The sequence below is a fragment of the Pseudorca crassidens genome, chromosome 2 (genome assembly GCF_039906515.1).
Source record: "Pseudorca crassidens isolate mPseCra1 chromosome 2, mPseCra1.hap1, whole genome shotgun sequence".
NCBI classification, from domain to species: domain Eukaryota; kingdom Metazoa; phylum Chordata; class Mammalia; order Artiodactyla; family Delphinidae; genus Pseudorca; species Pseudorca crassidens.
The window spans coordinates 37,760,885-37,773,148 of NC_090297.1; the positions used below are offsets into that span (position 1 = coordinate 37,760,885).

Genomic DNA, 12,264 nt, shown 5'->3' on the forward strand with positions numbered 1-12,264 from the left:
TACTGTGGTACCTTGTCAGAATCTCTGCTCTTTGTCGAGGATCTGAAGTAAACCGGCTCATACTTTCACCCACATCGGCTCCAACCCTGTCCCTCACTCAAGTCCCATTTAGTGCTGATTGTGCTCTGGCTACTTCTCCTCTTACCTTTTTCCTGAACACACAAGCCCACAGCAGTCCTGGCAGTCCCAGTTCCAGCCGCTCACTGCAGTGGAGGTAAGAAACCTGCTGTGATAAACGTGGGCCTTGGTGATTGCTTCTGGCCTGATAGGTAAAACCTAGACCTTTCTCATTAATAATGGGGAGAAATGGAATGAAAGTTATGGCCCTCTGTGATAGGAATTTCACAGATCTCTGTTGCATTCAAAATTAGGGAGAAAGTAGTGTGGCATATCAGTAGTTGAATAATTGCGTGTCCATCTTAACTGATGGACAGTCCTGTAACCACCCCATAGGAGAAGCATAGCATGACAGGATGCTAGAGCTCTCTGAAGGTTAAATAGTCCAAACCCACATTTTACACAAAAGGAAAATTTGATTCCAAAACAGGTTAGGGGATTTGTTCAGGTTGCTGAAAATAACCCCCTCCACATTTCTTCCTGTCTTCCTTATGTTCAATGTTATTTGAGTACATACTATGTGCTGGGCACTGAAGGAACAAACCATGACCACAAAGAGGTAAAGTCCCTGTCCTCAGGGAGCTTAGATTTTAGTGGAGGGAGGCAAACAAATTAGTGAGTAAATATTTAACAGATGGACATAAATGATACTGAGAAAATAGAGTAGGCTAAGGGCAATAAGAAATGTGGGGCCCAGGGGTTGACATTTCATATAAGATGGCCAGGGAGGTCCTCAGTGATAAGTTGACATTTGAGTAAAGACCTGAAAGAAGTCACGGAGCCAGAATAATGGTATCTGAAAGAAGAGTGTTTCAGACGGAGGCAACAGTAAGTGCCTAAGACCTGACCTAAGAGCTTGCTTTGTGTGTTCTTTGTGCAGCAGAGTCCAGTGAAGCTCCTGTGGAATGAGAGGTGGTGAGAGGTGGGAAATGAGGTCTGAGATGTAGTGGGGAGCCAGATATAGTAGAGCTTTAAAGCCATTATAAGGATTCTTATTTTTATGCTCAGTGAGATGAGAAGCTATTGACGGGTTTAAAGCAGAAGAATGTCATGATCTGACTTAGATGAAAAGAATCACTATGGTTATAGTTAGAAGGCTACTGTTACATTCTAGGTGAGAGACAGTGGTTTGAACCCACGATGGTGCAGGTGGTTAGAAGTGGTCAGATTTGCGGATGTATTTTGGAGGTAGAATTGATAGGATTTCTTGATGGATTAGATGCAGAATTTGAGAAGAAGATGAGTTAAGGATAATTGAAGATTTGGGGCTGAACAGCTAGAAAATTGGGGTTACCATGAACTGAGACTGGGAAACTGCAAGAGATAGCTAATTAGACATTCAGTTAGAGATATGTGAGGTCTGGGCTAAAGAGCTGTAATTAGGAATTGTCAGCGTATACGTGAAATGAATCATTAGGTTTGTGAGATCATCCAGTGAGTAGAGAAGGAGGAAATGTCAATGGATTGAGCCCTGGGGTGATCTGACTTTAAGAGGTTGGCCATTACCTTTATTACCTTCTTTGAAAAACCTCTGTTCCTCTTTTAGGCTTATGTCATTCCATTTTTTCTTTTATCCATGCTCATTGCTATCATCCACTAATTTAGTTTTGTTCTCTGAATTCACATTCAGAATCTAGGACAGAATCAGTTTTTAATGAACACAGTGATGAACCTAAATTCTACAAAATCCTGACCACATACATGTGCCTAATGAACATGCTGTTATTTAGCAATTGAACAAATACAGGTCAAAAGAAGAGAAAAATGATTCCAGTAAACAATGTGAATAAGTGAAGAAAATTCTAGAGCTACTGGCAGTGAATTTGACCTCTATTTAAAAATGGATGGGGCTTCCCTGGTGGTACAGTGGTTAAGAATCTGCCTGTCAATGCAGGGGACACGGGTTCGCGCTCTGGCCCGGGAAGATCCCACATGCCGCAGAGCAGCTAAGCCCGTGTGCCATAACTACTGAGCCTGCGCTCTAGAGCCCCCATGCCACAACTACTGAAGCCCGTGTGCCTAGAGCCCATGCTCTGCAACAATAGAAGCCACTGCAATGGGAAGCCCGCGCACTGCAACGAAGAGTAGCCCCTGCTCACCGCAACTAGAGAAAGCTGCGCACAGCAACGAAGAACCAAAGCAGCCAAAAATAAATAAATAAAAATAAATAAATTTTTAAAAAAATAGATGACCCAGGAAAGAGGGTACTAGGATCTACATACTGCCACCATACAGTGGCCATATTGGGATGTCTTTTATTTCCATGGAGTATAACTATTTTTATGGGCTGAATTGTGTCCCCCTAAAATTCGTATGTTGAAGCTTTAACCCCCAGTACCTAGAATGTGACTGTATTTGGAGATAGGGTCTTCACACAGGTAATTAAGGTTAAATATGGTCATTAGGGTAGGCTGTCATATGACTGGTGTACTTATAAGAAGAGTGGATTAGGTAGGACACAGACACAGAGGGAGAAGACAGACAGACATAAGCCAAGGAGTGAGGCCTCAGAAGAAACCAACCCTGCTGACACCTTCTAGTCTCCAGAACTGGTGGGAAATAAATGTCTCTTGCTGAAGCCACCCAATCTGTGGTAGTTTGATGTGGCAGCCCTAGCAAACTAACACAGCTGTTGAGGCTTTTGGTTGCATTGCCCGAAAGGGCTCGAAATAGTAATTAGAACTGGCCCTGCTCAGAATCTTAACCCTTTTATTGACTGCATCTTAGTGATGACTTTAGGACCTTACGAATTGTTGTCCATAGTAATTTGAAGGACAGTCAAGACATGGGAGAGGCCCATGCAACGGGAGAGGCCACAACAGTGAGAGGCCCGCGTACCAAAAAAAAGACATGGTTTTAAAATGATGCCCACTTTAACTCTTATACTACATTTCCGTTTTTTCCTTGATGAGAAGGGATGGGTCTGTTATAGACAGGCCTTGATGCTAGCTCTCAAGTGTCCTGGATGGGTATGATCAACCTTAAGAGGCATAATAAATATGATTGTGATTTGGGTTGAATTAATTAACCTTGAACATTTAGTCAACTTATACATCTTCTAAGAATATGATTCTAGCCTGCCGATTGGTGCTGAGACATGGGTATTGCATTGTTGATATAACCCTATTTGAAGGAGTACTAGATATGGTCCTTGGCATAATTCATGCCCCTAGAGAGAGGAGGCAGTTGTGTCTTTGGCCATTCATTGGAGCTGTAGACCTCCTGGGGATAGAAGTTTGGTCTTGGCAACTTCCTGGAACATAGAATGGCTTAGGTTTTGGTTCAGTTTTAAATTGCCATCGTCTTTGTTGGCCCTAAAGTGCAGCAAGAAATCCTCATTAGAGTGAACTTTGTATTGGAAGGGTTCTAGCTGTAGCCTGCTGCCTACTGCATAGGAATTCTTTTCGTATAGTCTCTAGTGGAAAAGCTATTCTTTGGTTGAATATCTTCAGCAGCAAGAAGTTCACTACTGAAGTTTGCAGCTGGGACTAATTCAGCTCTCTGTCTCCTGTGTCACATGTGTGAGAAGCTTTCTGTAGACTTTTATGGCAAAGGACAGGTGTTCCTTTGGGCCTCCTCCAAAACTAGGCAGCCTTTGAAACCCTTTTTTGGTAGTGTCAAGATTGTTTCCTACCAAAGAGAAAGCACTATTTTCATTTTACCAACACCTGCTTGTCTTATCTGTCTTTTTTTAAACTGCTTTTCAAAGTAACTCTAAAAGAGGAACGTCTCCAGAACTTGTTCTTATCCTGGCCCTGTTGTAGGCAAATCACTTCACTTCTTTCTTCTCAGTTTTCTACATTATTAAACTGGGGATAGTGATAGCACGTCAGGTGTTGCTGTCAGGATTAGATGAGTCAATACATGTAAAATTGTTCAGGATAACAATTATAGTTGCTATAGCAGTTATTTTGCTATTTTTGTTAGAAAATTCACATGTTGCTGATCCTCACACTTCATGTTGCTTCCATTAATTTTCCTTTGGCTTCCACTAGTTTTCTCATATTCTAATTTTCCCTTGAGTAGCTCTAGGTATCACTTATCATTATGTCCTGCCCATGGAAGCTTTGTCATTGGTTAAGATAAGGCAGTGGCAGCTGGGTGCTCTCCTGCCCTCTTGCACAGGCTCACTAATTATTGCAGCTAAAACTGGCCTGTTGGGGCACACCAGGACATGGACTAAAACAAGAAACACTGAATTACATTCTTTTTTGGGCCATATTTTGGCAGTGGGAAAAGTCCTCAAAACAAGTTTCAAGGTGTTTCCCCCCCTCCCACCCCCTTCCCACCCCCCACACCACTCTTCCACCATGTAAGGGAAAGAACAGCTTGAGAGTATATTCAGATGTGATTCTCCTGTTAGGGAAGGGAAAGTACTTTTTCTTTTTTTAATGGAAAGGTAAAGCAATGAAAAATGCTAGCTGTGATTTAACCTCAGGAAACTTTATATGGGAGAGAATTATTCATAGATCCTGGCTTCAGTGACTATGAATAAACATATAGTTGTATTGGGCAAGATGTCAAAGGCTTGTTCTTGGATTAAGAGCAGGAAGCTGAAGGTTTCTAGGGTATTTCTGTGTCTGGAAGTAGGAAAATTTTGTTTTCTAGAAAACTTACTCTCTTTTTTAGACGTTGTATTATGGAAAATCTCCATAATATTCCAAAGTAGAGAGAGTAGTCCTACATCTCCAGTATCTATGTTATCAATCCATGGTCAATATTATCTCATCTACATCCCACCTATTCCCCCCTCACTCAATTATTTTAAAGCAAATCCCATGTCATTTCATCTGTAAATATTTCAGTAAAAGCATAAGCATATTACCATTATCACACCTAAGACAATTAATAATAATTTATCAATATCATCAAATATCCAGTATTCAAATGTTTTATGACCGTTTTTTAAAACTCAATATCCAAATGTGCCAACACAGTTCATTTGATTACTGTATCTCTTAGGTAGGGTGACCATATAATTTATTATCTAAACTAGGAAACTTTTAATAATGAAAGAGGACTCTATTAACAGTTATACTGGGACAAGAGGCATAAACCTGGGTTGTCATGGACAAATTGGGATGTCTGGTCACTCTACTTTTTTTTTTTTCTTTTGCGATACGCGGGCCTCTCACTGTTGTGGCCTCTCCCCTTGCGGAGCACAGGCTCCGGACGCGCAGGCTCAGAGGCCATGGCTCACGGGCCCAGCCGCTCCGCGGCATGTGGGATCTTCCCGGACCGGGGCACGAACCCGTGTCCCCTTCATCGGCAGGTGGACTCTCAACCACTGCGCCACCAGGGAAGCCCTACTTTTTTTTTTTTAATAAATTTATTTATTTCATTTTTGTCTGTTTTGGGTTCGAACCCATGTCCCCTGCATTGGCAGGTGGATTCTTAACCACTGCACCACCAGGTAAGTCCAAGGTCACTCTACTTTTTTTTTTTTTTTTTTTTGGCTGCACTGGGTCTTCGTCGCTGCGTGTGGGCTTTCTCTAGTTGGGGCGAGCGAGGACTGCTCTTTGTTGTGGTGCACAGGCTTCTCATTGTGGTGGCTTCTCTTGTTGCGGAGCACGGGCTCTAGGCGCCTGGGCTTCAACAGTTGTGGCACACAGGCTTAGTAGTTGTGGCTTGCGGGCTCTAGAGCGCAGGCTCGGTAGTTGTGGCGCATGGGTTCAGTTGCTCCGCGGCATGTGGGATCTTCCCAGACCAGGCATCGAACCCGTGTTCCCTGCATTGGCAGGCAGACTCCCAATACTGCGCCACTAGGGAAGTCCCTGGTCATTCTACTTTTAAAAGTTTCTTTCAATCTAGGTATCCCATTCTTTTTTTTTTTTTCCTTCCTTGTGTTTCATTTGTTGAAGCAACTGAGTTGTTTTTCCTTGTATACTTTCCCACATTCTGTATTTTGCTGATTGCATCCCTGAAAGGTATTTAACGTGTTCTTATGACCTCTATATTTCCTGTAAACCTGGGGGCTTGATCTGATTCTGGTTTGATTTGGGGGCCTGGGGAAACATACTTAATACAGTAGTTGATGCAGTGTACAGCTATTAGGAGGCAGGTAATGTCAGGTTTCTTCCTTGTTTTGATAGTAGTGGCCATTGATAATTATTACCTAGATCCTTTATTTTATTAGGAGTTTGCAAAAAAGGTGATAGTCCCATTCCTTTTCCATTTATTAGCTACAATACTTACACGAAAGGAATTTCCCCCTTGTTATGTGTTACATAACACATGTGTTATGTGTACCTAAGGGTACAGTTAGGTACCCTTACTCTTTTTTTTTTTTAATTTTTATTGGAGTATAGTTGATTTACAATGTTGTGTTAGTTTCTGCTCTACAGCAAAGTGAATCGATTATACATGTACATATATCCACTCTTTTTTAGATTCTTTTCCTATAAAAGTCATTACAGAGCACTGAGTAGAGTTCCCTGTGCTATACAGTAGGTCCTTATTATCTATTTTATATATAGCAGTGTGTATATGTCAATCCCAGTCTCCCAATTTATCCCTCCCTTCTCTTTACCCCCGGTAACTACAAGATTGTTTTCTACATCTGTGATCCTATTAGGTCCCCTTACTCTTTTTTTTTTTTTGGCCTTGCTGCATGGCATGTGGGATCTGTTACCCGACCAGGGATCGAACCCATGCCCCCTGCAGTGGAAATGCAGAGTCTTAACCACTGGACTGCCAGGGAAGTCCCTGGGTACCCTTACTCTTGAGTCAACTTAATTAGACTCTTTCCTGGGCCTTCAACCTGACACCTGAGTGTCACCAGTTTCTTGGTAGGTGTTTTATAACTGCTGCTTTGTAGTGAAGATTGTTTAGCCAGAGAAGTACAACTGGAGATTTTCGTCTGTGTGAAGGCCCTTGGGGCTTGCCATTTTAGTAGCTGCTGACTGAATGCTCAGCTCAGCAAAACCTCGGCTTCCTCTTTTGGCTCCTAGTAGTCATCCTGGGACAGGCACCTTGTCATACAGACTCTTGTTATGTAGGTGCTCTGAGAGGTAAAAACTGATCCAGGTAGCAGGAACCCAGGAGCCAGGCAGCTGCAGAAGATAAATGTTATTTGTTAAGTTTCTTTAGGAGGGCCACTTGTAGCAGCTTCTCTTTCATGCCTCTGGTTGCTACTGGAGGAGGGGCCACTGCTTATCCTGACTGCCTCAGGGACTAGGGTCAGTCCCTTTCCCAGTCTTGATAGATAGGATAGGTTGAGGCTTAGAGTCCTTCTGTTGAGGAACTAGTACACTAGAGAAAGAGAGACACAAATAATTTTCAGTGATCCTTGGCGTAGAAGAGTTAATTTTCATGGTGTATCTTCAGGATAAACTCCTAGAATTGGGGATGCTGAGTCGAAGAATAAATGCATATGTAGTTTTATTAGATATTGACCAGTTTCACTTCATAGTGGTTATATCATTTTGTATTTCCATCAGCAGTGTAAGAGAATGTCTATTTGCTCTGTGCCTTGTCAACAGAATGTATCATCAAGCTTTTGAATTTTTGCCAATCTGATGGGTGAGAAATGGTTTCTCAGAGTAGCTAACTAAAAAAAGTCATGCTAAAATGTTCCTTAAGGATGATAATTTATTTCCCAACCTTATGTGGAGGGAAGTAATTTTCCTTTTCTAGGAAATTGAAGTGGATGCACGCATTTTTCCATTCAGCTGTATACTAGTCCCTCTGAGCAGGAGTATAGGTCCAAGTTGGCAGCAGGAAAGTTCCCAGCATGTGGTGGAGAAAGAGAGAATGCTTTTGATACAGAAAGCTTTCGGCCTTATTCATCTCCATTACAACCATTCCCAGAACTTTTCAGGCGATTGCTCTGGACGTTAGCAGATATATTTTTAAAAAATAATTTCAGAATTGCAAGGATAGTTCAAAGAACCCTCCAGCCCCCAAACCAGTGGTCAGCAAACACCATGGGCCAAATGCATTCTGCCACCCGTGTTTGTGTAGCCCATGCATGAGCTGAGAATGGATTTTACCATTGAAGGGATTTGTTTTTTTAAAGGACTATGTGACAGAGACCACATATGGCCCTCAAAGCCTAAAATATTTATTATCTGGCCCTTTTCAGAAAGAGTTTGCCAACCCTTGCCCTAACCCATTTGACAATCAGTTCCTGACATGCTATCCCATCACCCCAGAATACTTCAGAGTGTGCTTACCACAGAGATTTTTTCATGATTACAATACAGCCATTAAAATCAGGAAATTAGCATTGATAAATACCATCATCTAATTCACAGACTTAATTCATGTTTTACTGTCCTAGTAATGTCTTTTATATTTTTTCCAGGCTCGTGTGTTATAATTTTATTATTTCTTTTTGTCTCCTTCAATTTGGAACAATTCTGTGGTCTTTTCTCAACTTTTATGACCTTGACACTTTTGAAAATTACAGGCCAGTTATTTGATAGAATGTCCCTTAATTTGGGCATTGCTAGAGAGGAAAAACTTTTACTCTACCCTCTTAATTCGGTGCCTGGGGGCCTGTGACAAAAGATGGATCAACAGGAGAAAAGGCATACAATTTTTATTAATATTTACATGCATGGGATTTCACAGAAAAGAAATTAAACTCAAAGAAGTGGTTAGACTCCGAAGCTTATATACTCTTTTAACAAAGGAAAGGTTTGAGCTTCAAGGGATGATGAATCGTGGGGAAGTAACTAGGAAATATATGGGGGAACTAATGGAAGGTAAGGTCTGTTTATGCAAATGCATCATAGCTCTTCTCTACCTGGTACAAGGGACACCTTCCTCAAAGGAAAATTTGCTGGATTTTAGGCAGATAAGGGGAGGGCAGAGAATTCTTCCTGTATCTGTTTTCACTTATCTGCAGCTTAAAATAATCCTTTTGCCAAAGTAGCATATTTTGGGGAGGCATATTCTGATCCCCTTCAGCATCTTTGGCAGGAACATTACTATTCCTGAAAAAGGATGGTGTTTTTTCTTCTCCTTCAGTCCTGTTAGGTGATACAGGCTTTCATGTTGTCTCATTACTGTGAAGTTAACTTTGATCACTGATTCAGGTGTGTCTGCTAGGTTTCTCTGCTGTAAAGTTACTCATTTTCCCTTTGTAATTAATAACTATTTTGTGGGGGGGCTTCCCTGGTGGCACAGCGGTTGAGAATCTGCTTGCCAATGCAGGGGACACAGGTTCGAGCCCTGGTCTGGGAGGATCCCACATGCCGCGGAGCGACTGGGCCCGTGAGCCACAACTACTGAGCCTGCGCGTCTGGAGCCTGTGCTCTGCAACAAGAGAGGCCGCGATAGTGAGAGGCCCGTGCACCGCGAAGAAGAGTGGCCCCCGCTCGCCACAACTAGAGAAAGCCCTCACACAGAAACGAAGACCCAACACAGCCAAAAATAAATAATTAATTAAAAAAAAATAAAATAACTATTTTGTGGGAAGGTTCTTGAAATTATGTAACTACCCCATTTCTCACCAAATTTTAACCCACTGTTTTTAGCATCCATTTATATTTCTTGGCTGAGTTATTATACTGTGCTAGTTGCCAAATAGTATTTTTCTAATTCCAGCATCCTTTCTACATTCATCAGTTGAAACTGCACTGTAAAGAAAAGTTTTCTCCTCTCCCTGTTCATTTTTTCACTTATTTTATTATATCAGCATGAACTCAATGGGCTCTTATTTTATTTAATGGGTTATAATCTATTAATGTCATTATATATTTTGATGCTCACATTGTACCATATTTGGTCAAGGGGCGTCTCTTCATACTGGCTTCTTTGTCTTTTTTGACATGTCTCCATCATTATTTAGGAACTTCCTCTTTCTGGCCTGCCAAGATGATACTGGCTGGCTTATTTTGTGCCCTCTCTGCCCTAGCCCTTGAATTAGTCATTTCTCCAAGGAGCATGGTTCCTTTTAAAAGCCACGATATGGGTGGTAGGCATGGTTGCTGATATTCGGGTTCACTGTTCCCAGAGAATGTATACATGTAACATGTGTATATCTTTCTAAATTTCTCGATCTCTATTTATTGAGAACTGTAAGCCAACATTGACATCTTTACTTCCAATTCTAGTTTATTCTAGTTTTTTCCATTTCCATATTTGTAACTCCTTTCTTTGATAGTGAGAAACCTGACTCCCATTACCCTCTATGTACTTACTTGATAATTTCTTCCCATATGAAAACAGTCTGGCTTTGTCATCACTGACTTCCTGTAATCACTGATTTCCTGCCCTCCTCAGCTTGCTGGATCTCCAATGCCCTATGCCAAACTGACACCACTTTTCTCTGCAAGCGGACAACCTCCTTACCCTTGTCAGTCTCTGACATCCCATGCCAGGCACCGTCCCCCCAACCCCCAACTACTCAGCCATTATCATTATATAATGGTTTCTAGACTGAATTATTCAGGAAGGAAGCGGAGGAGGGAGGATTCTTAGGTTCACTAAGTACATCAGATGCACTCTCAGGAGCCTGCATAATTAAAAAAAATAAGTTTACCGAGATATAATTTACATACTGTAAAATTCACCAATTGTAAGTTATCCAGTGGTTTTTACTAAATTTATAAAGTTGTGCAGCCATCACCAGAATCTAAATTTAGAACATTTCCATAATCCAAAATGTTTCCTTGTGCCCATTTGCAATTAATCCTACTCTTTCTCCCAGCCTCAGGCAACCACTGATCTGATTTTGGCTACATAAATTTGCCATTCCTGAACATTTAATATAAATGGAATCATACTCCTTGTAGTTTTCTTGTTTCTGGCTTCTTACGTTTAGCATCATGTTTTTGAGTTTTATCCATGTTGTAAGCATGCATCAGCAGTTCATTCCTTTTGTTACTTAATAATGTTCCATTGTATGGATAGACCACATCTTGTTAGTTCATTCTTCAGTTGATGGACAGCTGGATTGTTTCCAGTTTGGGACTGTTATGAGGAATTTTTTTGTTTGTTTGTTTTTGTTTTTTTGCGGTGTGCGGGCCTCTCACTGTTGTGGCCTCTCCCGTTGTGGAGCACAGGCTCCGGACGCGCAGGCTCAGCGGCCATGGATCACGGGCCCAGCCGTTCCGCGGCATGTGGGATCCTCCCGGACCGGGGCACGAACCCGTGTCCCCTGCATCGGCAGGCGGACTCTCAACCACTGCGCCACCAGGGCAGCCCTATGAGGAAATGTTGATGTGAACATGTGTGTACATGTCATTGTGTGGACATACGTTTTCATTTCTCTTGGGTAGAGTCCTAGGAATGGAATTGAGTTGTATGATTAGTTTATGCCTAACGTTTTTTTAATATATGTATATAAATTTATTTATTTATTAATTTTGGCTGTGTTGGGTCTTCGTTGCTGTGCGCGGGCTTTCTCTAGTTGCAGCAAGCGGGGGCTTCTCTTCGTTGCGATGTGCGGGCTTCTCATCGTGGTGGCTTCTTTTGTTACGGAGCACGGGCTGTAAGCATGCGGGCTTCAGTAGCAGCGGCGCATGGGCTCAGTAGTTGTGGCTCGCGGGCTCTACAGCGCAGGCTCAGTACTTGTGGCTCAGAGGCTTAGTTGCCCTGCGGCATGTGGGATCTTCCCGGACCAGGGCTCGAACCCATGTCCCCTGCATTGGCAGGCAGATTCTTAACCACTGTGCCACAAGGGAAACCGTAACGTTTTAGAAAGTTGTATCATTTTATATTCCTACCAGCAATGTTTGAGGGACCATTTTTTACGTCTTCACCAACACTAGATATTCTTTTTGCTTGATTATAGCAAAAATTTCTCTCGTCAATATGTTGTAGTTTCCAGTGTACAAGTCTTACACTTCTTTTGTTAAATTTATTCCTAAGAATTTTATTCTTTCTAATGCTATTGTGAGTGGAAGTGTTTCTTAATTTCATTTTCAGGTTGTTGGTTGCTAGTATATAGAAATACAGTTAGCTTTTGTGTATTCATGTATCCTGTGATCTTGCCAAACTTGTTTATTGGTTTTAGTAGTTTTTTTTTTAATTCCTTGAGATTTTCCACATACAGGATCATTTTATCTGTGAATAATAACAGTTTTACTTCTTCTTTTCCATCCTGGATGATTTTATTTTTTACTTACTGTACTGGCAGGAAACTTCAGTACACTGTTGAAAAGAATAAGCAAAAGCAGACATACTTGCCTTTTTCCT

The 12,264-nt window shown here is 41.6% G+C and overlaps 1 protein-coding gene across 16 annotated transcripts in view; it reads left to right on the top strand.

Moving 5' to 3' along the window:
- The window catches only part of MAST2 (microtubule associated serine/threonine kinase 2), a 202,317-nt gene that overhangs the window by 110,919 nt on the left and 79,134 nt on the right, over positions 1–12,264 (top strand). Inside the window, exon 2 of one of the 16 annotated variants that reach the window (XM_067725994.1) lies at positions 20–214. The exons of the other annotated variants lie outside the window; for them this stretch is intronic. Coding sequence (XP_067582095.1) covers positions 20–214 — 195 coding nt within the window. The remainder of the gene's footprint in view (positions 1–19; positions 215–12,264) is intronic. 16 annotated transcript variants of the gene reach the window in all.